Source organism: Drosophila mojavensis, unplaced genomic scaffold (genome assembly GCF_018153725.1).
Source record: "Drosophila mojavensis isolate 15081-1352.22 unplaced genomic scaffold, ASM1815372v1 contig_74, whole genome shotgun sequence".
Taxonomy (NCBI): Eukaryota; Metazoa; Arthropoda; class Insecta; order Diptera; family Drosophilidae; genus Drosophila; species Drosophila mojavensis.
Window position 1 is genome coordinate 512897 of NW_025318899.1, and position 26371 is coordinate 539267.

The 26371-nt window shown below is 40.3% G+C and overlaps 3 protein-coding genes across 5 annotated transcripts in view; 1 reads left to right on the forward strand and 2 right to left on the reverse strand.

The window, feature by feature from the left end:
* Positions 1 to 23376, reverse strand: part of LOC6586403 (homeodomain-interacting protein kinase 2) — a 34424-nt gene extending 11048 nt beyond the window's left edge. The window contains exons 1-2 of the mRNA XM_032733239.2: positions 23041 to 23376; positions 18283 to 19096 (exon numbers count right to left, since the gene is read on the reverse strand). Coding sequence (XP_032589130.1) covers positions 18283 to 18730 — 448 coding nt within the window. The 5' untranslated portion in view covers positions 18731 to 19096; positions 23041 to 23376. The remainder of the gene's footprint in view (positions 1 to 18282; positions 19097 to 23040) is intronic.
* Positions 23377 to 23583: 207 nt separating this feature from the next.
* On the reverse strand, positions 23584 to 24854 carry LOC6586404 (BLOC-1-related complex subunit 6). The gene is made up of 3 exons (XM_032733313.2): positions 24369 to 24854; positions 23885 to 24308; positions 23584 to 23818 (listed from the first exon to the last, which is right to left on the reverse strand). The coding sequence occupies exons 1-3, from the start codon at positions 24745 to 24747 to the stop codon at positions 23773 to 23775; spliced, it is 849 nt and encodes a 282-aa protein (XP_032589204.1). The 5' UTR covers positions 24748 to 24854; the 3' UTR covers positions 23584 to 23772.
* Positions 24855 to 25163: 309 nt separating this feature from the next.
* LOC6586406 (ras-interacting protein RIP3) overlaps positions 25164 to 26371 on the forward strand; it is a 140034-nt gene continuing 138826 nt past the window's right edge. For all 3 annotated transcript variants that reach the window (XM_044009849.1, XM_044009848.1, XM_032733307.2), the window contains exon 1: positions 25164 to 25972. The gene's annotated coding sequence lies outside the window, so the exon portion shown is untranslated. The remainder of the gene's footprint in view (positions 25973 to 26371) is intronic.

Here is a 26371-nt window from a genome sequence, read left to right on the forward strand (position 1 = left end):
ACCATGGAGAAAGTTTCGCTGCAGGCGACATGTTGCTTGGGCGTATGTTGCGGGCGAATTTACAGCTTATTTAAAACACTGTTAACTTTACATAATACAAATATCCAATGACTGACGCTCAGCGAGCAGAACTGTTAGTGCTAAAACCCAAAAACAAAACGAGCCTAAATAAAAACTGGCACAGATACAAAATGGCAGCCTGGCAACAGCAACATGTTGACGTTGCGAAAATGTCGCCAATTGCCTTTCTAAAAAAAAAAGGCGAACATGCCTTTTATGTACTTTCACAGCACAAGAAGAAAAAATACACACTCAAAACAACCAAATAAATAAAAAAAAAACCAGCTCAAACTTGAAAAATCAAAAAGGCGATCAAATAACAACAAGATAAACCCGCAACAAGCTGAGTGCCAGAAGCAAAGGCAAGCTAAAGGGAAGAAAGAGAGAGCGAGACAGCAAACGCCACGCGTTATCGATATCGCTAGAGCAACATGTGTCCAGCAACACTGTGCAATTTCAAAGGCTAACGGAAGTGTGAATAAATACAATATGCAAAGCAAAGCAACTCAAAAAGTAATAAACAACAACTACGCCCAAATTGTGTCTATATTTGTTGTTTTTTATGTTTATTTTTATTATAATAGCATATAATGTGCGCTTGTTGTTGTGTTGATTTGTGTAATTGCATTGCACACTTGATTGCACACGCAGCGACGCAGACGTCGATGCCGACTTCGACGCTGACTGCGCCAGCAACGTCAATGACGCCAATAAACTTGTGCCCAGTAACAACAAAGCGAAAAATCAGTCCCTCTCGTTCGCTCGCTTGCGCTCTCATGCCTTGTGTACCCGATTAAAATGTATTTTGTTTTCGCTGCGAGTGCATTAACAGCAGCTGCGACAACGGCAACAACAACAGCAACAACAGCATCGGCAACGCATAACAGAATAAATTACAAATTAAATGCGAACAACAACGAAAACAACAGAAAGCAAGAAAAATGCATTTCAAGTGCTGTTGGATTTTTTCTTTATATTTTGTGTAGCGATAACAACAAACAACGGCAGCAGCAGCACACAACAACAATGGCGGCGAAAATTTTCACTTATTTTGCAGAAAAAGCGGCAGAAAGAAACACAAAATGCAATTTAAAATTAAATTGCGCGGATTTACGCCAGCATGATTTTTTAAGAGTTTCGACAAACAGCAACAACAACAACAACAACAAGCAAAAGCATCGTAAATGAGGTAAAAGCACATACATACGCATACACACACATGAGCATGCACAGCGCACACACACATGGACATGCATAAGCATGCACACAAACACATCTGAGCATGTGGAACGCATGCAAGCAATGTGGGCGACATTTGTCGACTATGTGAAAGCTTCAGCGTCAGCGTCAGCGTCGACGTCAACGTCGACGTTTTGCACGTTTTGCTGCGTCGCTGCTACTGCACACTCTGCTCTCACAATGCCTTTGTTGCTTTTCGGTTAAATGTTGCATGCAGTTGACAATAAGACAAGTACAGCAGCAACAACAAAAATTAGTAAAAATAAATTAAATGAAATTAAGGGAAATTTCGTTTCACAAGCATTGCAAAGTTTTCGTCTAATTTTTTTGTAGTGAAAGTTGTTTTATTTATAGCTTAATTGAGCAAAAACAAGATTTTCAATTCAACAAATGCTAATAGCATAGCTAAGCTATTCAATGATTCAACGTATGCAGACACAATTGCAAAATTCTGTTCTCAAGCGAGAAGAAAAAAAACCCAAATGTTGACGAACGACGCCAGCAGCGCAGCCGGCTTGGAGGTCGCAACGCGGCGAGAGACGTCGCGACGCGACGTTCGCTGTGCGCTGCCCACAAGCACTGAGCTAGCATTAGAAACTAGAGTTGCCTCACTTAGCCTTTTCTAGCTACATATGCTTTGCAATTAGATTTCGCATTTAATGCTAGTGTTGGCTCACTTTGCCTTTTTTAGCTTTGTTTTGAAACCGTTTCAGGTTTATTTCTTTTAATGCTTGTATATACAAAAACAACAACAATTTGTACTTCCACAAGGGCACTCAGTCATCTGCAACTGTTTTTCTATCTGCTAAAAATAATTACTTTATTTTTGTTGCTTGGCAACACTGTTGAGGCTGCCAAGAACAACAACAGCGGCAATAACAGTAGCTGCTACAGCAGCAGCAGCAGCAGCAGCAGCAGCGACACTTTAGACGGCGTCCTTCAAGCAAGCATTAGACGTCAACTGCAATGACCTAAAGTAACCCAATGGGAAGGCGACTGCGGCGAGTATTGCACAATGCATGCGGCGGCCACAGCGCACTGCAGCGCAGCGAGGCGAGACGCGACGAAGTGAGCCGCAGGCGGCTGCGCTGCATGCAGAGAGAACCGGCAAAGAAGCAGCGGAAATGGGCGAGTGTAGTTGGCATATGAATGTATGAGCATACACATACACACATATGTACACATACACGTACGTATGTAAATTTATGCGATTCGAGTGTGGGCGTGGCATGGCGTGCCAGCGTTTTGGCAGCTGCAAAATAAAAAAAAAAAAAAAAAAAAAAAAAAACTAAAGCCGTCTAAGCCAAAACCAAATGACGTAAAAAATAAACGAGCGACGGCAACCGCGACGTCAGCAGCGAAAGGACAGACAATGACAACAGAACAGGAGCGAAACATATGCCGCATAAGCAGCAGCAACAGCAGCGGCAGCAGAAGGCAATAGCTACAATAACAACACTTGAAACTCCTTGCATGCATTATGTGTACATATAGAGTGCATGATATTTTTATAACAGACATCTCCGTTCAGCTGTTTGTTGTTGTAACATCGATTGAGGTCAGCACTTGACGAACGACGCGACGCTCGAGGCGACTTGACATGATGGCCAGAGCGTGGAGCGGGGCGAATTGAGTGCAGCGAGTCCAAACAGATAGCAGCGACAGCGGCAGCGGCAGGGACAGCGACAGCTGGGAGTCATCCACTCAGCAAGCAGGCTGAGCAGGCAGCGCGACAAGTTTAACAAGTCATTCCAGAACTGGAACAAGTAGAGCGAGCGTGGAAGAGAGCCAGCAGGAGAAGTAAAGAAGAGAGAGCGAGCGGGAGAGCGTATCATTTATGCATGCAGCCGTAGAATGAAAGACAAGTCTCTCTTCAAGCTGAGTCTATGTACAAGAGGAAATATTTATAATAGATAACGAATTAAAGTTTATCTTTGTAATGAAGACAACGAATCACTTGAGAGTTATCACTCTAGAATATTAAATAAATATATCATATATGGAGTTTATAGTTTATAGATATAGATGTATTTGTGCTGTGGAGATATTCCGTATAGTCAATCTCATTCATGAAACGTGATTCACCTACGTTTGCAGATTAGTTATATATTCTCTTTTCTCTTCAGTTTGGATTGAGATATCTAGTTTATTTGCCACTGGAACTCATTTCATCACTGAGGCTCACTCCCACGTGGAATGCCTTCCAGTGGAACTCACTTTCAATTCCAAATGCTCAGCAAACATGGGCACCACGATCTATCAGCTTTGGCGCGATAATAAAACGCACCTAATTCGCTTTAGCCACCCACTCAATCAAACCGTTTTCCCCACAGGCCCGGGAAACCCGAAATCCCTGGGAAAACCCAAAATGAAAATGCCAATAGCAAAAATGAACGATGATTGCGAACGTAATTTAAATGCAAATAAAAACGAAAATGAAAAGCAAAAACAGTATCTAAGCTCGAATGGAAAGCGACGCTTGTGGGCGACGCTTGTGGGCGGCGCTTGCGGCGAACGCGACGGAGGCGTGGCAGCTAACGGGGTGAGGAGCGAGTGGCGAGTGGCGAGTGGAATGGGAGCAGGAGGCGGGTCGGAGCGTGTCAATTTGATTGGCCGAAATGGAGGGCACAGGGGGGAAAAATTGACTCACGAAATGAAAAGCGCAAACAGCGAGGCGAAAAGGATGCGAAAAGAAGACGAGGGTGAAGGAGGAATAGGAGAGGCGAGTGACAGTAAATGGTGCAAACAAAGCGAAGCCGTCAATTGAATTGAAATGAAATCGTAAATTGCATTTCAAGCGTTAGAGAAAACAGATGAAAAACAAAAGCAACAAGAAGATGAAGAAATAGATGAAATAGGAGAAGAAGAAGAGAAGTAAGACTCTGTGATTATTAATTCACATTCCATTGATTCGCCAGTTGCATGTGTTGCAATCGAAATTACCAATAAAAAGTTGGCCAAAACAAGTCGAAAGTAGAGTTTAGTCCAATGAATTCTTATTCAAGGGAATTTCTTATTGTTAAATTAAACAAATTTATATTAAAAAAATAAAAGCTTTATTAAAATTAAACAGTAAATTAATTAAAATTTATTTCTTAGCTTTTATGTTCAGCTACTGTAAATTGTTTCTCATGAAAATGAAATAATTTTTAAGAGTTTAATAAAAATTAATGGTTTTATTTCGTCCAGCTTTTACCGTGTTGTTTTGCTTGTTCGGCGCCTTTGGCTGAGTGGGCGAGTGCAACGACATTAGCGCCACTCACAAACCCCCCACAAACCCACTTCCACTCCCCCACCGCCCCATGCTCAACCACTAACACACTCTTAAGCACACTCAATGCTCGCTTCCCACTGTGTAAATGAACGAAATTTGTGTCGTGTCGAGTGCTTTTTGCAACAACAACAACAACAACAACAGCAACAGACACACAACCACAACAGCAACAACAACAGCAACGAAACTTAGACAACATTGCATTTTGCATGACTGCGGCGAGGCTTTAAATACCCTGCAAAGGAAACGAGAACAGCGGGCATGACTGATGAGTGAATAAGTGAAGATGAATAGAAGCAGAAGCAGAAAGTGCAAAGGATATATGTAAATAGATCTAATCCAATAGGTGTTAGGGCTATACAATAATGTCTGCTATAAGTTTACGCTATGATAGGTCTCTTTCGGTGCTTGTATTACAGGGTATTTCAAATGCGGCTCACCCTTCTACCACTACTTCTTGGCTGCCTTTTGCCATTTGCTGGGGCCCCGCAAATATTTTGAAATGCATAAATGCAATTTTCGGCTTAGCATTTAAAGTGCTTAGAAGATGGGAGACGGACGGGGACAGGGGCAGAGCGGAGGAAGTGGAGGGCAGTAGAACAGAGAATAAGGTTTGTTGTCTGGCGATATGATAGAAAAACAAATATATATGCATACCTATACTTAATATAATATTTGTGAGCTGAAATAGACGTAGAAGTGAATGCGATTTCATTAATCAAATCGCGCTTGACTTGCCCGTTTAATCAACAATTAATTAATTAATATATATATATAAATAATTACAGATTAAATCTTAGTTTCGCTGTTCTAATATACTCTATACGCATAAGCTATTTACTTTAATCTCATTTCACTTAACACAAGAGATAGTTCTGTTTATTATCGTCTAGAAATAGTTGTTGTTGATGTTGTTGTTGTTGTTGTTGTTGCTGTTGTTGTTGTTGTTGCATTGATAAGCCGTTAGCTGGCAGGAGGCGGTGAAGCAAATCAAGTTGAGCAACTGTCAATAAATGCAATGGGCTGATAAAGCTCTTCTTCTTCTTCGGCTTCAACTGTTTGAGGAGGTTAATAAATAGCATTAAGGGGCGTGGCCGCACGAGCCTCATTATCAGCGAGCAATAACTAGTGCACTCTCTATATATTCACTCACACACACACACATCTCTCTCCATGGTGTTTGTTTAGGGGCGATGCGAATCTCGAGTCTCTAGAGTGCTTGCCACACAATGTGGCACAGTTGCATGATGCACTTTGCTCGACTCAACAAAATCATGCAAATATATCAATGGGTATATAATTGCTTTATGCATGCGGATCGATGTGGGCGTTGCCTTTGGTGGCCAATGGGGCGTGGCATAGTGGAAAACTAGTTAGTTTGCAATTGGCACGCCTCTCATGCATTTCTAATCAAAAAGGTAGGGGAGAGATAGTTATAGACCGATAGTGTGAGACAGAGAGAGATAAAGAGAAAGCGAGAAGGGAATAGACTTATTGAATCGATTCCAAACATTTGGCTATTGGCCATACTTTCAATCAGACCAATTTATGCAATTGTCTCCATCTGTATATATGTATATATACACATACATACATATATACACATATCTTTATGTGTATATCTTTCAATATTCGGTTATTTGTGCTTGCCGAGAAACATAAACATTAAATTATTATTCAAGTGTGTTTCATTTCGAGTAACAGCCAAAGAAATAAATTCACAACAACAACAACAACGACAATCATAACAAAAACATTAAATGTTACGAGCTGCAAAAACGCCAACAAGAAAGCAGTTCAAAGACCCTCAAAATAAGCACCGTATTCCCACCTGAGCCACCTGAGTTTTGCATTAGCATGAAACACCTGCTCGATGTATCCTGCGCTGGGAAAATAGTTCAAACGGAAATGAAAACTGCTGAGAATTTGTGGGTGTAGGAATATGGGAAAGGTTTAAAGAGGCAAAACTTGAGTCAACTGAAATACACTGAGAAGAAACTTAATATAGTGAACATAGTGAATGCCTAAAGGCTTTTCTATAGAATATATAATTTTAGCTATTATTCTTTAGATATTCATTACTAGATGCAATATGTTGCTAGGGAACTCAAATACTGTAGAATGATATATAATAATAACAGTTATCAAACGACAGTAGTATCAAGTATCTATGACTGCCTACTACTACTACTGCATTACCACGTATCTATTACATTTCATTTAAATTCCGAAAATATACGCATCCATACACACATCTGTATGTCGACTACCTTCCCATATAAGCCCCAGCAAGATGGGGTATTTCTTGACAACCTTCTTTCAAATCGCTTTCCCCCTCAACCACACTGAACCACTCGAAATTTCCGTGAATATATTTGCAAATAGCACGAAAAGGACGAACTTTAGTTACATAGGTCGTGGCTTGGGCCCAGGAAACAGGCAGGATGACTGCCTTATCGAGTGGTCAGCCATAAAAAGAAGCGGTAAAATTCCCCATAAATAAACATAAAACACCGCTCGAAAACTTTATGAAGAAGAAATGGAACAAGAAGAAGAGGAAGCAGCTGAGGGTGATTTAGCAGCAAAGCCCCAAAAGCTACAAAAAAGTAAGCAAGGACACGCAGCGGGAGAGAGGCAGGGAGAAAGAGAGAGAATTATATTTTCAGAGAGTTTTCTATGAAATCATAGGCAATACCCTAACAAGTTTTGCGAAACACTCACAATTTCTTGGAACAAAACTTCATTTCAGAGAAAAGTTGATTATTTCAAGGCAATATTAGAAGAAATATATAATATAGAAATATGTATATGTGAATATATTACCATAAAATCCCTTACCAAAAACAACTTTTGTTTACAGTTTTGCCAAAAACCCACAAGAAAAACCCAAATCGATGAAATGTGTATATTTGATGACTTTAGTTTAAGGAAAGGCGTAAAGCCAGACGACGACGACGACATGACTAAGCCATGCCGCCTAGGGGGGCGGGTCTAACTGTAGCTGGCTGTAGCGCTATGTGAGGTTATGTTGCAATGACTAATAAGGCCAACAAATGAGAAGCGAAGCAGCAAGAAATAAAACTAAAGCTGCAGAGCAATTCAAGTGGGCAGCGACACAAAAACAAGAAGAAAAACAAAAACAAAAACAATAGCAAAAAGAAAACACAAACAAAAACACAGTTAAGATGAAGAAGAAGAAGCAGATAAAAACAGAGCAGTGAGCAGCTCCCAAGCAAAGTGCTCAAACTGCAGGCAACGCGAGCGAAGAGAGCGGGCGAGGAGCAGGCGAATTGACAGCAGCCAGACGCTATTGTAAGCAGTGTGAAAGAGGGACAGAGAGAGAGAGAGAGAGAGAGAGAGTGTGGGCAAAGAGAGCGCGAGAGAGGCAGCGAGGTGGCTGAGGGTGAACAGTGAAACTCACTTTGGCGCGGCGTCGAATAGGCTGCCAACTGAAAGCTGAGAAGAGTTGGCGCCGTCGACAGCTTTTCAATTTGTGTTGACAGTTGCCAGCGTCGACGTCGCAGTCGCAGTCGGCGGCGCTGCTGAATGCAGCTTTTGGCAAGCCGAAAATAGAAGAAAGCAACTGAGAGGGGCGCGCCATGCTTAGGCTTTCGTGTTGTATTAATAATTCAGGCAAAGCATTAATTCAATACAAGCTATTAATTATGGAAATTATACAAAACGCTCTTTAATTAATGTAAAGCTTTTTATGAAATTACACATAATTCATAATTTGTTGCTTTTGCCGCTCTGGCACTAAATGGAATTAATGAAATTTCTCATGGCTTTTGCACAAATTTAATCAGCTTTAAGGGGAAATTGTATAAGCGATGGAGTATTAGATTCTTACACATATCTGTACGAGTATATATGTGTGTATATAAAAATTAGAAAGTATACTGATATTTCCACAATTTAGCTAGCTTCACATTACTTAAACAATAAATGTCTTTCATACCTATTCAAGCCATATAAACCAAATTTTATTTACAAAGCTTTAATTCTTCTACGGCTTTCATATAATGGCATCTATACACATACACACATTAGCTAACTTTATATAGCAAGTGAGAGCAAAAGAGATCGTACACTCAAACGTTTTGCTCAGTTCAACTTTCATGCTGGAATGGTTAACAATCAGTAGTCGTGTTCAGAAATAGAATTCCATGCTACAATTCTAATCAGTTGTTTAACCCGCTGGCAACAACGGCAGCAGCAGCAGCAGCAGCAGAAATACGAACAAAAGCAGCGTGCAACAAAGCTATTTCCATTTCCATATGCCGCGACAAAACAAAAGCTACAACAAAATCATAAGAAGAAATGCCCTACTCAGCGGTCAACAACAGGCAACGCCAGCAGCGACGCGACGTCGCGTGCAAATGGCCACCAAAAATATAAAAACAGCAGCAACAGCAGCAGCAGGAGCAAGAAGACGTCGCAGAAACTATGAGCAGAGCGCTAGCGAACGCATGAATATTTTTTCAGCCTAATTACGAACAAGCTAGTGCAAACAACAACAGTAGAGAAGAAGAAGAAGAAGAAAAAGATGAAGCAGAAGAAGATACACGGAAGTCGCCAGCAACAAAAACAAAGCAGCTCGAAATTGTGTTGTTGCGGCGAGACAAAGGCATTAAGGCGAAATGGCGGAATAGCTACGACAGCAGCAGCAGCAGCAGCAGCGCCCGTTACATTTATGGAAAAGAGAGAGCGGGAGAGCAGGGCAGAGACACTAGGCGAGCGACAGAATTCTAAAATAAACGACTTAAAATGCTGTAATAAGCCAAGAAAATATTCAATATGCGACGGCAGCCAAGAAAAACAAGTAAGAAAGAAAAATAAAAAGAAAAACTAGAAACAGCAACAAACAAACAAGCAAAAACAACATAGTGCAACATAGTTGCGCTTGACAATTTTGCCAGTCGCATTTTTATGTGGACGAGTTCCAACACGAATGTTACACACACAAACACATGCACAAATTGCAGCGAATTTGCGGCGAGCAAGGCAGCATGAGCGAGAGAGAGGGAAATAGATGGAATGCATGGTTAGAAAGGGTTGTTGAGGGTCCAATCAGAGCAACATTTGTGTCGCATAACTTTGGCGTGTTTCTTCTTTAATATTATGCAGAAGACAACGCAAAGCAACTAAGAAAACTGCACAATAAAGAGATACCCTGTAAGCCAAAGCACATATTAGCAAATAGAACAACTTACTAAATATTTTAAATACCACATTTGTCACATTACAGGGTATTTGCATGTCTATGGCAACGCTCGATTTAATGTTGAAAATTGTTTTGCATAAATCAAGACAATTTAAAATTTATTTAACGAAAAATATAGAAAATTAGAGCACAATTCAAAAGATTTTTAAATTTATTTTTATTTCTGATTTTATTTTGTGTTCTGTCTAAAATCGGAAATTCCACAAAATGGAATTTTAAAATAAATTGCGACCTTCCGTTATTGTTATTTTATATAAATATTTGTTTAACAAAATTTCCGCATTTTGTTTTTATACCCTGAACCCATTTTCAATGGGAAATCAGGGTATAATGGTTTTGTTGAAATGTATGTAACAGGGAGAAGGAGGCGTGGCAGACCCCACAAAGTATATATATTCTTGATCAGGGTGACGAGCTGAGTTGATTTGGCCCTGTCCGTCTGTCTGTCCGTCTGTCCGTCTGTCCGTATGTATGAACGCGTCGATTTCAGAAGATATAAGAGCTAGAGACTTCAAATTTTTTTTTTAAATGTCCGTAATTACAGCGCGCATATCAAGTTTATCATTAAAAATCGATAACTCATCTCGATCTTTTTTATCGATAAAAAACCTTATCGAAACCCAGTTATAAAATTATATCTTCTACACCTTTATTGCTAGAGTCTCCAAATTTTTAATGTATGCTTATATGCAATTTATACAATTTCGGTTTTTGTTAAAATTTACCCCCCACCTCTAAATTCACCCCCTCACCCTCACTTTTGTAAAAAGCGTATTTCAAATACTAGAGACTTGTGCTTTGGCAATTACATGCATATTCATGTTATAATCATAATCTAAAAGTTTCATGAAGATCGTACGTCCATAAAAAAAGTTATTAAACAATTAAGTTCTCATAGTAAGCGCACACTGCAGCCCATGCGTGTTTATGCGTGGGTGCTTGTGTGTGTATGTGTGTGTGTATGTGTGTGTGTGTATGCGTTTGTGTCTGTATGCGTGTGTGTGTGTATGTGTGTCTGTATGCGTGTGTGTATGTATACCTGTGTGTGCGTACGTGCGTGTGTGTGTGTGTGTGTGCGTGTTTCTTGTGTAAGCTGAAAGTCGCGAAAAAGTATTGAAATATCTATTGCTCCAAGGGTTCAGGGGATCTCGTAGTCGAGCAGTCTCGACTAGAGCTTTCTTACTTGTTTAGTTTGGAAAATAAAACCAAACAAAAGAACACCTTTAAAATGCTAAGCAAAGAACTTGTGCAAATTAAGCACGATGCGAAGAGAGAGAGAGAGAGAGAGAGAGAGAGAGATATTGGTATTAAAGCCAATTGGAAACAAAATATAAAAAATAAATAAATCTTTTGATACGTCAGCTAAAACTTGTTTTTGCAACTGCAAAAAAAGATAATAAACAAATTTAGCATTAGTCATCGCTGCTACAGCGACGCGGCTGCGCACACCTGTAGAAAGCGAAGCGCAAACAATAAAACTACACAGTAGTCCAATAAGAAAATAATTGCAGGCAAAGCAACACGCTCTGTGAGTGCAGGAAAGAGAGAGAGAGAGAGGAGAAACGGGGAGTGAAGTGACAAAGTAGTGAGCTTTGTGTTGCTAAGCCAAGCACTAAGCTGTCAAAAGGCAGAGCCGATAAGAGTATGCGTGTGTGTGTGTGTAATACCTTCTGTGTGTGAGTGTGTTGAGAAGCTGCTCAATGGCAAAAGGATTAATTTCCAGTGAAATTCGAAGCGCATGCAAATAAGAAAGGCTGTCGAAAAGGGGGTTGCGCTTGTTGCTCACCATTGACTGTCAGACGCCGACGTCGACGTTGACAGCGACGCCCGCGCAATTTGTAGCCTGCTGCTGCTACTGTTGTTGTTGTATTCGTTGATGTTGTTGCTGTCGCTCGTTTCTCAATTGACTTTCTATAATTGCGTTTAATGTGTTGTGACGGAGCCGCACTCGCAATTACTCTGTCCCTCCCCCTCTACCGCCCACAGTCCCACGCCCAAAGCCCCAAGCCCCACGCCCACTTGGCTTGTTGTGCAACTTGGTAATTCTATTTTTGTTCAATTTTCTGTGTGTGGCTGTGTGTATTGCTGTCTCTTTCTGCTTTTAATCGCACATTTCGCTGCACAGCGCTTTTCACGAGAGATTTTCCTCGACCCTAAGCAGCTTTGATATTATTTAATTTGATTCTATTTTGTAGGCAACGCAACCTTTTTTTGCGTACCGTTACTTTGCATAATCTAGGCGCAGAACATGCCACTAGGTGGCGCTGCTGATGATTTCATTAAGATTGGGGCGTAAGATTGACGAAATGCGACAGCACGAAAAATTCCCTTTATACACATACATACATACTATATATTTATCTTTTCTTTGACATTATTTCCAGTGCCTTCCATAAGCTGTCTTTCCAGTGTCGATTCTTTTGTCTGCCACGCCCTTTCTCATGCTTATTTCGCATTCAATATCTTTTCACAAAAAACAAGAAGAGAAGAAACAAGTGGCAACACATAATAGCAGTTACGGTACTTTGTGTTTACTGTACTTTGCGCGTTTGTTCATTCGTTCGTTTTGTTCGCTGCATTTACTGGGCTTGGGAATTGTCCATTAACACTTGTTAACCCAATTTAAATTCAATTTCCATAGACAACGTGCGTACGTGTGTGTGTGTGTGTATGCATGTGAGAGAGATAGAGACAGATAGACCGTTGAGCAACATACAAAAGCAGCCTGCATTGTCACTCTCTCACAGACACACACACACACACACACATAGACACAGAGTCAGACACAGACACTGCGACAGTTACGTGCTGCAACAAGAACGATAATAAAACAAGTAAAGCAAACGTCAACGCTGAAGCCGGCGTCGCAGCCACAACAACAGCTTCAAGGCAATGAGCGAAGATGGAGAGAGATGGAGATGGAGAGGAAGAGTAGCAGAGCTGCTGCTGCTGTTGATCACAACATTTTTGCTGCTTCTGCTGTTGCTGTTGTTGTTGGTATTGGCAAATTTTCTCTTCTGTTTTGACCTCCATTCGGCGCCGCCCCGAGGGTCGCATTGAAAAGTTGAAGTTGAAGTTGGAGCTGCACTTGGAGGCCGGCTCCATTGAAAAGTTGCCCAAAAAACAAAAAATCAAATTATAAAAAGCAACAACAACAACAACAACAGCAACAACAGCATGTGTACACACATAAATTGCGTTCGTTGTGCAAGTGTGCACCCGAAAAAAAAAAACGAATTAAAATTGAAAACAAGTTCTCAAATACAAAAAACTGGTCCAGCAATCTTTCATACACTGCGAGAATGAGGGGCGGCGGTTGTTGTTGTTTCTTTTTGAAAGTAATCAACCATGAACTGTACCATTCGATCATTAATAATAACTCGAATCATCATATATCATCCATACAAAATCAATAATTTAAATCTAGCAAAACTCACTTGGGTTTATTTTTAACTCAACTATTTCCAAGTTGAAATTGCTTACCTGCAATAGAAGAAGATAAAATATGTATACATTAATTACATTTGCGGTAAATATTTGTGCATACAATATATTTTATGTATTATACAAATGCTTCTAGCCCCAAACATTTGAGTGAAACTGACGCAAAGGTCGACTGGCGGCATCATTCAATTCAATTGCGCCGAAAAAATAATAATGTCAAGTTAAAAATGCAAAAAGAAATTGCGATAAAACACATTAAGTATGATTAGGCTCAGAGCATACCCTACAATATACAAGAATTTAAATTATTTTGAGACTCCGTCAATTGAAGTGCTACAAAATAATGCCAATTAATGAAGGCAGCGAAGCTTGTCGTGTAAAAGCAAGACTATAAAATACCCTGTACAGAATATAGAACTTGTAAAGGAAAACAAGTGATACAAAACGAAATAAAGAGACTATCACAAAAAATCTTTTTAATTTTATGTATCATTTTATAGTTCTTTCTACCTATCTGTGACTTGACATAATCTGAACAAAAAAATCCACAACTGTTTGTTTACATATTCTTATTATTTGAGAATTAGAGATATTTTAATTTTCTCTCATTTTTGAATGTTGTATTATGAAGCAGCAACTCAATCCGCAAATACCCTACCTCACTTGAAAGCACTTTGTGTACTTTTTGTTTGTTCCTTTTTGACACGACAGAAAAGTTCTGTCTCTGTCGCACGCGCCATGTTTAGCGAGCTTACTGAAATTTTGTACATATATGTATGCATGTAGTAGCGTTAGCGTGTGTGCGTGCGTATGTGTGTGTGTATTGCGACAGGCAGCTGCTGCTGTAACGCAGAGATACGCACGACAGACAACATGTTTAGCAACATTTACATAGACTTAAATGAGTTATAGATGTACATGTATATAATGTGTGTGTGTGTGTGTTTGTGTGTATATGTATATCGTTTATGTCGCATTTAGTATTTAGTTAACATTCGCACTCGCCCACTTGAAGTGGCCTTCCCTTAACCTTAGCTAAGCGCAGCTCAGTTTAACTGTCGAGGTCTCGCTTTTGGCCACAAGGTTCGCTGCGAATATGACGAATATAAGAAAATTGACAGCAATTGCAAATGCCATTCGATTGCCACACCTGCCTCTCCCATTTCCATTCCCATTCGGATTCTCAGTTCCATTTCCACTTGATTCCAGTCGATCACGCAATTGACACACAGGTGCGATGAATTTCACTCGATTGCATACGATTTGTTATCAATTAGCTCGTCTAGGCCTAGTGTCAGCCACATATAAACGCAATGGGGTCGGTCGTTAACTCTTCTGCTCTCTTTGTTTACACCAAATTAACATTTGGATGTCATGGAATTTCGCTTTAAAGCCACGCTACGTGACGTCTTGCATGAATATTTCATTTACATTGCGTTGTGGTGTTTACAGGTTCTCGCAGACACACACACACACACACACTTACGCAGTCAAAAGCACGCAATAATAAAAATAACTTTGTCATTGGCAGTGCGACAGGGTAAGAGAGACGCAAAAACTAAAGCGAACTTAAAAACAAAAACTGAAAGCAGCGCAGCAGCAGCGCAGCTACGCAGCAACTGTGATTGGCATATGAGCGACGCGCCCTACAGAACACACGCCCTCTCTCGCCTACTCCTACATGTGAGGTGGGTGCTGTCGCTAGCTTAGAATGCCTTTGATGTACATAACTTGGGCCGCGTAAGGCAGACATGCAAAAGAGGAGTGAGAGCCTGGGAGAGCGAACTTCATAAGCACGCTAGGCGAAGAAGAGAGGGAGCGAGAGCGAGAAGCAGAAGCAGCAGACTGGAAGATTCTCGTTTTGCACAGAGCGCTGCAGGCAACACTTGGGCCTGTTTATGACTGTGTGTGTGAGCAGGCTGAGTGAAATTGCAAGCCTGTATTTCGTAGACACACACACACACAACATGCTCACACACATGGAATTCAGCTAGTTTAACTCCTTTCACCCACTGCAAAATAATAGGGCAGAGCCAGAGTTGCCACAGATCACGAAAAATGTGATTTCTGTGCAATTTGTTGCCAACTAGATTTATGGGAGAAAGTACAAACAGGAAGAAGCATGAGACAGAGAGAACGAGTGGAAAATGAAAAAAGCCGAGAGACCATTGATGGTTATGTATGTCATTCTCACTGTTACAAAGAACAGATTTTACAGAGATAAAAAGAACTGAAACTGGAAATGGAGCATGAGATCTTCGAAGGCACGAGAGCTACGCAGAGCTGAAGAAAAACTCCATTCAAAACCAACTGGTATTTTCTTTGCACTGGCTTTGATTGGTTATTTAGTAGAATGCCATATATCCAGCCATGTGAAAAGAAATTGAAACAATTTTTTTTTAATTGTAGAACTTCGAGTTAAGTATTTGGGGTAGAGTTTAAAATCATTTCTTAACGCATTAAGGAAATTCGAATTATTTCTAATACATAGATACATATATATATATATGTATATTTATGTTTACAGATACACATAAGCAAGTTGCGAACAGAACTTTATCTTTAGCTGCATTCCAGAAACATGTGCACATTTTCAGAGTTCCAGGCACTGGAAAGTTGCAGACTTAACGGGTATTACGAGTGCTTATCGAACCCATTTGGGAAAACATGATGGTACCTCAAGGGAAGCAGCACAAATTGCGGTTTCTTGCTTATCGAAGAGTGCTTGGCAGAACCATTTCCAAGTAGCAAAAAAAAAAAACTGTTTATTTGTATAGAGCCCGCACACCCCAGGCAAACGCACACACGCATACGCACACATATACATATATAGAGCAGAAATAATACTAGAATACAAAAAACAGCTCCAAAAAGTATTTCAGCGTATTATCATGATAAAAGGTAAGCAGTGTAGAGCAAAACAGGCAAAAATAAAAACATATATAAAATGAAAAAAACCATAAACAAATAAAAATGTTCCATGAGCGAAAGAGAGATAGAAATACAAACAACAATTTATACGGCGCAATAGGCGAAAGACAAATTCAAAAATAAATATTAATAAAAAAAGAAGAAAGCAAAATTTAAATGTAAACTAAGAAAGACAGAGAGGGAGAAAGAATGCGTATGGGATAGAAAGGGTGGGCTGAGAGACACTCAAACAAGAACTAAGGGAAATGACAGCAAACACTAAGCTTTATCTCAGTTTGTCTCTGCTTCAACTACATTTCCTCTTTTTGTAAAAAAAGTTTAGATTTATAAGTGTGAATCGATTATAATTCCTTAAATCAGAATCGAATAGAAGTAAAGTCATATTAAACTCATATTAAAAGTTGTTTATAAGAAGATCTATGCTTGATATCGATATGTATCAGATTCAAATAAACAAATATATTGACAAAATTAGCGACATTTGATTTGATTCAGGATATTGACTTAATATATATGGATATAAGCAATCGTGATTCCCAAAGATCGATTTTCGATACTTGAGAAATAATACAAGACTATGTTATTTATGACCCAGCAGACTTTGGTGGAAATAGAGCCTCGAGAATTTGCTTATACTCATTCATATAAGCAAAGCGATTAGATTATTGGTATGATATATAGGGAACTGCGCTAGGAATCATGCGATAGCTCGGCTTGGGAGGAATTAAAAGAAAATTTATTACAGATAAACTCTAGATGCTTAGTACGTTTAAGTCTAGCTCTAAGTGAATGTATCTATATATGTGTGAGTAGATATATCTAATAAGATGAATAAAAAAGCGAAAACAAATAAAGAAGCAAAGCGTAGACAAGAGTGAAATAAAAGGGGCCAGCAGAGGCAATAAAAACATCAACAAACAGAGCTGAAAGAGACAAGCGATAAGAGACATGTTTGAGCTGGCAAAAGTAATCGGAGATGGCAACAGCGCGAAATGACAAGAGAGGCAAATGAGACGTGAAAGAAGATAGAGAACAAAGTGAGGGAAGAGATGATGATAAGCAGGAACACTGCAGACAGGGGGAAGAAGAATGAAAGAAAGAGAACGATGATAAGCGTCTGGGTATTCATACACAAACCCAAGGGGGGAAAGCAACAACAACAAATTCCAATTGAAGCCAAGTGACAACAACAACAACAACAATAAAACATGAACACAATTTCGCATGGTTTCACGTTTATTGTTTGATTATCGATAGAGACAGAGAAAGAGGGAGATAGGCGTACATATATAAAGCGAGGCTACCCTTGATAAGCGACAAATGGCAAAAAGCAGAAGAGGCAGCGTAACTGTTTATATGGAGTGTATGTTAGATACATACATATATTAATATAATCATCATAAATTGTTGTCTGCAGTTCGATATAAAAATGAACGATAACGATAACGATAACAGTGGATGATTTAAGCTATGGCAATTCAAGTCGGCAGCAGACGAAAAAACTTCCGATACATATATTTAAGCATTATTTGTTTTACGCCAAGCCATAAATAAACAGAGTGGAGTGCCCCTAATGTTGGTATTTCAATGAATCAGAAGTGAAAGAGGGAAAATTGTGTTTGGCTATATCTTTTGGCTGACATTTGTATAAAATGATATTATATTACACATACATATGTATATTTATATAATTTATCGATAACAGCCTTTTTCATTAACATGCGGGGCAAGGTGTACCTTGACTTTTTGCCATAGATAATTTCATGTACTTCTCTCGGCATTAGATGACGAAATATTTTATAAGAAATGCATCAGAAAATCACTTGAAATATTCATTATTCCACGTGTCCGCTGGGAAGGAAACTTGTTCATTTCGAAGAGTTTCAAATTGAATTTATAAAAAATCAACGATTAGCGTATTTATTACTGAGAGAAGTTATATATCAGTTAATCAAAGTTCAAAAGTTTCTTATAGTTCATAAAGTTCTTAGTTCCCTAGTTCACTTAGTTCAGTAGTTCCACTGAGTCAAATCTTTATGTACATCCAGTTCCAGTCCCAGTTCCCTTATGGGATCTATTCCAACTCATCTCAGATATATATAGAACTCACCTGTTTCGCGCTTTCGCTTGCTGTTGACCGCTGCTGTTGACTTGGACAACGTTTTCTGCTGCTGCTGCTGCTGCTGTTGATAATGATGTTGCTGCTGCTGCTGATGATGATGAGCTTGTTGCTGGTGTTGATTATGCTGTGAGTGCTGCTTGATGATGACGCTGCGCTGTCGCGGCTGCCGTGTCTCCGCGTCGAGATAGACAATGGGCTTCAGATCGCAGCTGATGCCGATGCTGATCTGTTCGACGGTTGGCTTTACGTCCAGCCCATGCGCAGGGGCTACTGGTGCTGGTGGCGCTGCTGCAGATGCTGCTGATGCTGCATAGGTGCTGAGACGTGGCCTGTAAATGTGCTCTTGTTCTGTTGCAGCTGAACCGGAACCGGAACCGGCAACGACGGCGTAGTCGATGACGAAATCGGACGCGTGTGAAGGATGCGACGTTTTCATTGGCGCATGCGAATTGATAAAACGATCCTCTGGTGCTCTCTATCTCTCTCTCTACTACTCTCTCTATTCTGCTCTCTCTCTCTCTCTCTCTCTCGGTCTACCTCTATATATTTTACACTCTAACTCTCTCTCTGTTAAGCTCTCGGCTCGTTTGCAAGCTCTTTATCTTATTTCTCTTGCATTTGTTGACTTTTCCAATTCGCCTTCTCCCGATTTTATTTGCTGTACAAAAATATTACGTTTTGCTTGACCAAATTTCTGATTGGTCCGGGCCTTGTGTAACATCGGGATTGTAGACTTTAGTATATACAAATGAAATTTTTTGTTTTATTTGTGTGGACAATTTGTGTTGAATAAGAAGAGAATCTGCAAGTAGAAAGAAATCCATTTAATTAGTCAAGTTTTATATAGATTGATATTAATAGACATTACACTCTAGTAATGGAAATTATAATTGGAAATAAAGCTGCAGCGCAATTTGGTGTATCTTTCCCACGCTGGAAACATGGAAAACAACAATTTTTGTTATATTTTCGAAAATTTCCATTGGCGTCTTTGGTGCAAAACAACAAAAGCAACAACGACAACAACAATCAAATAAACGTTGCCAGACGCTGCCAATTTGAGGTTTGTGTTTGTATGTATTTTTGTCGGGCCCTTGCACAGTGGTATGAGGGTTAGATGCAAGCTTTCAAAATTGTACATTTTTAAAAGAATATTTATAAAAGCTTTGTACAAAATTTTCATTTAACAATACAAATAGAATTACGATTGATAATAATAATCAATTTTAATTATTTTTATGAATTTTGTAGCAATTTTGTATTTACTTTCACATTGTGTCAACCACTGTGCGAGAAACGTTTTGGGTGACTGCGTATTCGTCTATGTGTGTATGAGTGTGTATGTGTCTGCGTCGAGCCGAAATATAAAACTACGCAAAAACTATAAAAACATGCGGCAGCAACAACACAGCAGACAATAGCAACAGCAACAAATTCGTAGATTAGGCACTAGGGAACAAGGGCTAGACAGAGATAGAAATACACACACATGCACGCACATAAGCCAATTGAACTGTTTTTTCTTCAGCTACGCACTTTGTATTGGAAGGCAACGCAAAAAAGTTCTTGGCTTTCAAATTGTGTCCAATTGGCGACTTTCGTTTGAAGTTGTGCGTGTCGGACTTTGTGTATGTGTGTGTGTTAAAAACAAAATTAACAACTTGTTGGGCTGGACAGATCGGCAATTGGCAGGGGGAAGCACAACAAATAAAAATAAAAAACTGAATATGTGCGACGAGAAAACAAAAATTAATGCAAACAAAAAGCCGGTTCTCATACAAACACACACTCAAACGCATATCCATACATATGCATAAACATACAGTAATAAAGGCAAGAAAAAGTTGCAAAGATGCTGCCGACGTTGGCGTTGACGTCGCTGTCGCTGCTCGCGAGAGAGAGAGCGCAAGGAGTTGCTACAGCCGAGACGAACAAACATAACAAACAAACATAAACACATATATACACACACACATATATATGGAAAAGCAGCGTCGACGTCAGCGCCACATCGACCGGCGCAGACGTCAACAACAAAATGGAAGCAGCAGCAGAGCAACGAATCTCAAGCTGAGCCACGAGCAGCGCACAAACAGCGCAGTTAGCAGCCCAGCACACAAAACGGCAAAACGAGTTTTTTTTGTTTTTGTTACTTGCGGTTTGGGCGAGTCGCTAAACAGCAACAACAACACACGTTATACGTATTTATTTATAAAATTGAATTTGTTTGCAAATTGCGACACTTATTTATTGAAGTTTTTGCTCACACATACACGCACGCACACTTATACATATATGCACATACTCTTATACACATGCAGGCAGGCAGACAGCACTTTCAGAGCGAATTGAGATCAGCCAAACGTTTTCCAGTTTATTATTAGCTTAACTTGCTGCGAGCGAGCACCTTGTGCGAGGACGAGCCTTGTTTTTTCTTTTCAAATGTATTTAATTTATTTTCATTTTTATTTTAAGTATATGTTTTTATTTGCTGGGCTGCCCGCTTTGTACGTCTGGTTCGGCCGCCGTTTGCTGAGACTCTGCCACGCTGCCAGTGCTGCAGCTGCGACCGAAGGCTGCCAAAGGCGTCGCTGCCTTTCGCTGCGTGCTCGGGCGCCTGCGCAAGCGCCAGCTGCGGCAGAGCTTCACTCTCTTCTTCCCACTCTCTTCGGACGCAGTGTGTTGAGAGGCTCTGCCCGGGGGACTCGCGAAATTGTCGCTTTGCTGACGTGGGCGCGCCACCTAGCGTCGGCGGGTGGGTGGCTCTGCTTTGCTTTGCTTTTGCTTATTTCAGCAGACACGTAAGGATTTACGTAGTTGGCAAAAGGCGCGGAGTGGATTACGAGCGCGTCAGAAATAGTTTCTTTTGCACAATCAGCAAGAAGGCTCGACAGTAAAAGAGAGAGGGAGAGAGTGAAGAGGCTTAGGTCGAGGGTCGGATGGCCGGCGGCAAACGCGAAACTTGCGTCGTGGGCAGACTTAATTCCACACAGAAACTAATACGCTCATGTGTGAGTGTGTGCTTGTGCGGGTGTCTAACTGTATGTGTATGTGTGCTTTTATAACATATTTTTAGCTCAGAAAATGGCACAGTTACATTTTTAAAAGACGAAGGCATGAGAAATTGAGGCAGGGCAAAGGCAAGGAGCATCTCCCAGGTGAGCATACGGTCACAGAACACACACACGCACGCATGCACACATACTTACATGTCTGTAAGCATATGGAAAAGTTCTTTGAGTGGGAGGGAAGAGGAAGCAGAGTAGGCAAATTAGATTTTATGCTGCTAGCTAGGCTGCTGTTACCCGGCTATGCGCGGCCGAAGTAATTAAATTTCTTCTTCAATTTAAATGAGTTTTATTTTCAGCCCTTTTCTATGACTTGAAGTAAGTTTTTAATGATTAAACTACAACAAATAAGTTGAAATATTTCAAAAGTTTTCTTTAGGCATAATAAATTATAAAAATAAATAAATATAAAGTATATTTCTAAAATCTCTTTATAGCCACTTTGTCTTTAGACTTTGTCATTAGATGTCGATCGCTTCTGCCAGGTACCACTGTACCGTATTATTAATGCGATTTATTTTATAGCTACACATTTCCAGACACAGACTTTTCCACATTTAAATGCAGTTGAAACTAATCAAGACTGCAGCTTGAGCTCCAATTGGAGATCTTCCCCTCTTCATCCACAACTGCAAATCCACTTGGGCAACTTTCGAACAGCTGTCGAAGCTGCCTGTGATTCCTTGAATTTCGCTTTGACGACTAATTGTCAAGTGTGGAGCGTAAAGTGCCAGGGAGAGGAGAGATAGAGAGCATAGAAGTTCTCTTAGCTGAACTTAAGTTGTGCAACAATTTATTTTCATTTGTCTTTAAATATTTTACAGCTAATTGTGCTCAGTCAACATTGCCAGCGGCAGCAGCAGCGAACGCAGGCAGCGCTGCCGACGTCAAATGCTTTTCAGTATCCTTCACATGAATGACACACAGCTAACACACGCGCTCTCTGGTGCCGCTCTCTCACACACACACGCTCATTCTCGCTCTCTCTCTGCTCTCACGCGCACCGGCGACGCTGGCGGCATTTCTTTCATGTTGTTTGTGATGACGCAGCGCTAGGCAGAAAGGAAGACGCACATACATACACACACATACAGTCACATAATAGCTTACACTATCTGTGCAACAACAAATTGAGTCGTTATAAATGTGAATGAATATTGCGGCGAACTTTTGTCTACAGTTAAGAACAACAAACAGTACAGGGTGCGTTTCGAAAAGGAAGGGAAAAGAGCGCCCGCATTCGCCAGCATATGGATAGTTAACAGTTGTTTCCCTGACGCGCAATATGGCAAAGTATACAAAAGCAGAAATAAATGGAAAATGGAAATTAATTAAACTTTGCTAGGGGTATACACAATAGACGCCACCCTGTATTCAAATTGTTATTAAAATGGCGAAAAAACATGTCTGTCTTCATATAATCAAAAGTTTGTAGCAGAAAAAAAATTTAAAGTGCAATTGAAAACGTGTATAAAACACGCTCTCTCGCTCACTCACTCACTCATATGCATACATGCATATACATACAAACATAGATACATATGCACACATATGCTACGTGCGCTACTTTGAGTTCATCGTTTTCAATTCATTTTGAGTTTCTCTCTGCTACAGCAAAAAGTCACTCAAATACACACACACGCACACTCATTTAATATACATATGTATTTGTGCTTACTTTTCATTAATTTTTTTGTTGACTGGCGCGAAGAAAAGGAAGGAAATATTGTGAGAAAAAACAAGCATTCACATTGAGCGCAAACACTTGGACCGCATTACGAACAGAAATATAATTTGTTGGGAATTATAGAAAGTGCAATCGAATTTGCGTTATTAAAACACTCGCCATGTTTTCTCTCGCTCGCTCGCTCTTTTTTACACACACGCACGCATGAGAAACACAATGAAAACTTTATTTCTAAATTATTTCTTTTTTATTCCACACTTCTACACGAGAGCCCGCAGACCGAGCGACTTGATGTACGCGTTGCTCAGAGAGTTTTAGTAGACTGGGTGGGCCAGAGTGACTGTCAAATAGTATTTGAAAAATACAAAAAAGAAAATGTACCAAAAAATGAATCAGCAAAATACCAACTCAAGCTAAATACTAAATGAACTACATATATAGTCTGCTGGTCACATCGTAATGTTTAATCGTTTCATATATATGCGTGCTACCACGCCTATCGATTTATTATCGATATTAGTCAATTGCGGCTCGTTTTAAAATTTGATAGCGTTTAATACTAATTTTATGATTTCAACGATTTAAACTAATTGATTATAGTAAAATGACTAGTATAGTAACAAATTGGAATGTTAAGGCTTAAAGAAAAGCACAGGGCGTATTCAATTCCTGCTCAAATGCAGCAGCGAGTTCCACGCCTCCAATCCCGCCGCTGATTTCCTCCTACATCGAGCTATCCAGCATATCCACAAGGCGCTTGATCTCCCGACTGTGAATAAGAATATACTATTATGGTAGACATATACTATATGGTGGGTAATCAGGGAACACTCACATGCGCACACTGAGCTGCTCGGTGGGTCGCATCGACTTGGTGATTTCCTCCGTCTTGGCCAGAAGCTGATACTGGCATTTGATATTCGCATCCAGGGCATCCGTTAGCTTCTTTACGGCGTTCTTGTGTACCTCCACATTGTCGGCAGTGATGCTGCTGATGGAGTGCAGTAGATTGCCCAAGTTCTCAATTAAATTGTCCACAGATGAGGCCAGATATTGCGCCTCCAGCTCAATGTCGCTGAGGACGTTCCCATCGACCTCGGGCACATTGCGCGACTGCAGAAATCTGGAGATGGGCGCCGAGTCGGAGTTGTTGCTCTGCTCTGAGGCAGCGCGCAGCTTCGACTCCAGGTTGTGGGCAACAAAATGATGCATGGCGCCCGCGCTGGCGGCAACTGCTCCTTCCAGCTCATAGGGGAAGCCTGCAAGAGTTAAATTAAGAGATTTGAGGGTTGCAAAATTCGCTGGAGGTAACCACTTACTGGACTGCGTCGTCTGTGGTTGACTACTGTGCTTGCTCAGTTCATTGGAGCTATCTTTCGAGTCCTTCGAGTTGCTGTTGCTCGGATCCTCGTCCTCGTCCTCTTCCTCCTCCTCGTTCTCGTCCTCGCCCGAGTCCAAATTCACGTAGCTATCGCTGCCTGCTGGGGGCACCTTGCCAGCTGTGGGCGTGAGGTCCTGCAGCACATGCTCGGGCACAGCTCCTGCGTATTGGGCCAGGAAGGGAATCTCTGAGTAGGAAGCAGGAGTGCAGGCATTGCTGCGCTGCTTGTTGTGGCTGGTGCTGGCGTCTTCGCCGTCTGCCTCTTCGCTGTAGCCGTAACGTGGGCGTATAGGTATGTCTTGGCTGCGACGTGACATCACAACAATTAGTTTAAATTTCAATATAAACAATTAACAAAAATTCACAGAGCTAATTCTTTGTTTTTATTCTGTTTGTTACAGTTCAGTGTAACGACTGCACAAGCAATCGACTATCGTTAATCACAACACACGATTTCAGCTCACTGAGAGTATCGTAGTGCAAAAAGTCAGTAAAATTTAAATTTAGTTGTTGAACATATAATAAATTACTACATTTTCATAGCAATTGATACCACAATAATTATATTTATGAATTTCAGTTTTAAAAGTACATTTGCATTATTTAGTTATTTTAAAAACATTGCCATTTTCATAGTTCCTCATCTCTTGTATATCGATACTATCGCTCGTTGACGCACATTAGATATGTATGCGATATTAACATCCCTAATTTTGACCATAAACAAAAACAACTTCGAGCGGTTTGGACGCGTAGCGGACGTTATTCGCGTCGCTGTGTTGTTTCATTTCAAACAAATGGCCGCCGACGCGTGTGCACAGTTAAAGAAAAAATGTTAAATGTCGTGTTATAAGTATAATTTTGCGTCGCTCATTGATCGAATTGTGCAAACCACTAGTTGCGTTTAGTTTTTATTACTTGAAATAGTTTTGCCATGAAACAGCGGTAAATACAAAGCCGTTTGCATACATGTGCATGGTTATAGTGTTTGTATTAGTGTCCGACAAAGTGCATGTGCACGGAAATCAAAGTGCCGCAAACACCAAACAAGTAAAACAGATGAAATAATATTTCTGAATATCTGCGTGTAAATTGCGAGCACAAAGAGCAGCTAAATGTGCTAAAATTAAAGTTTAAAACAAGCAACTAGCAGGTATCGACACACACACACACACCTCCGTAGAAACACACTCATGCACACATTTATATGGTGAGAGAAGAAAAAACCCGACGGCGAATGCAGTGCGTGCAATTGTGTGTGTGTGAGGGCGACAAATTCGCCCTGTGTATGAGAGAGTAAAAGAAAAGAAGAAGCACTTCTGCGTTTTGTGTTTGCTTTTGCATTTGATTTTGCGCTTTACATGTGCTGAGTGCTGTGGGGTTCAAATTCCAATTGGAATTTGCAAGTTGCGCATGCGTTGCCGCATTGAAAAAAATCTCGTATTGTGTATTTATTGTGAATGTATGTGTTTGTAAACTAAATCATTCAGCAAACTCAACGAAGCAGCTGGCTTAACATCAACAAGAACAGCAACAAAGCAGGTAAGTCAGTTGTTAACAAAAAAAGAATGAAGAATTTTACGAGAGCACATTAAATTAATTTACGTTCCATGCGCTCACTGGAAGAGAGCGAGAAGTCGATTTAAGTGCAGCAGAAAAAAAAAACTTTACTTGTGCTTACGTGTATGTGTGTGTGAGTGAGTTTAGCTTGCTACTCTTTTTCTCTGGCATTTGGTTCTTTGGCTTTTCTTTTCTATTTTGCTGCTGCTGCAGTCAGCTTTTGTTCTGGCTGCTTTGCCAGCTACGCTTATTCGCTTGTTATGTGCTTTACGCCATTGTCTTCCCATTCGCTGCCGTCGCTGCTGCGCTTGCAGTGAATCGTAATCGTAAATGGAGGCAAAACTTCGTTCAATTTGTGGATTATAATGCAAACAATGTAAA

Excerpts from the sequence above, each read along its gene's own strand:
- LOC6586404 (XM_032733313.2), bottom strand. The coding sequence starts at position 24,747 with ATGTCACGTCGCAGCCAAGACATACCTATACGCCCACGTTACGGCTAC. Across the intron at positions 24,309-24,368 it reads ACCACAGACGACGCAGTCCA|GCTTCCCCTATGAGCTGGAA; the intron begins GTAAGTGGTTAC and ends TAACTCTTGCAG. Across the intron at positions 23,819-23,884 it reads GAGCAGCTCAGTGTGCGCAT|TCGGGAGATCAAGCGCCTTG; the intron begins GTGAGTGTTCCC and ends TCTTATTCACAG.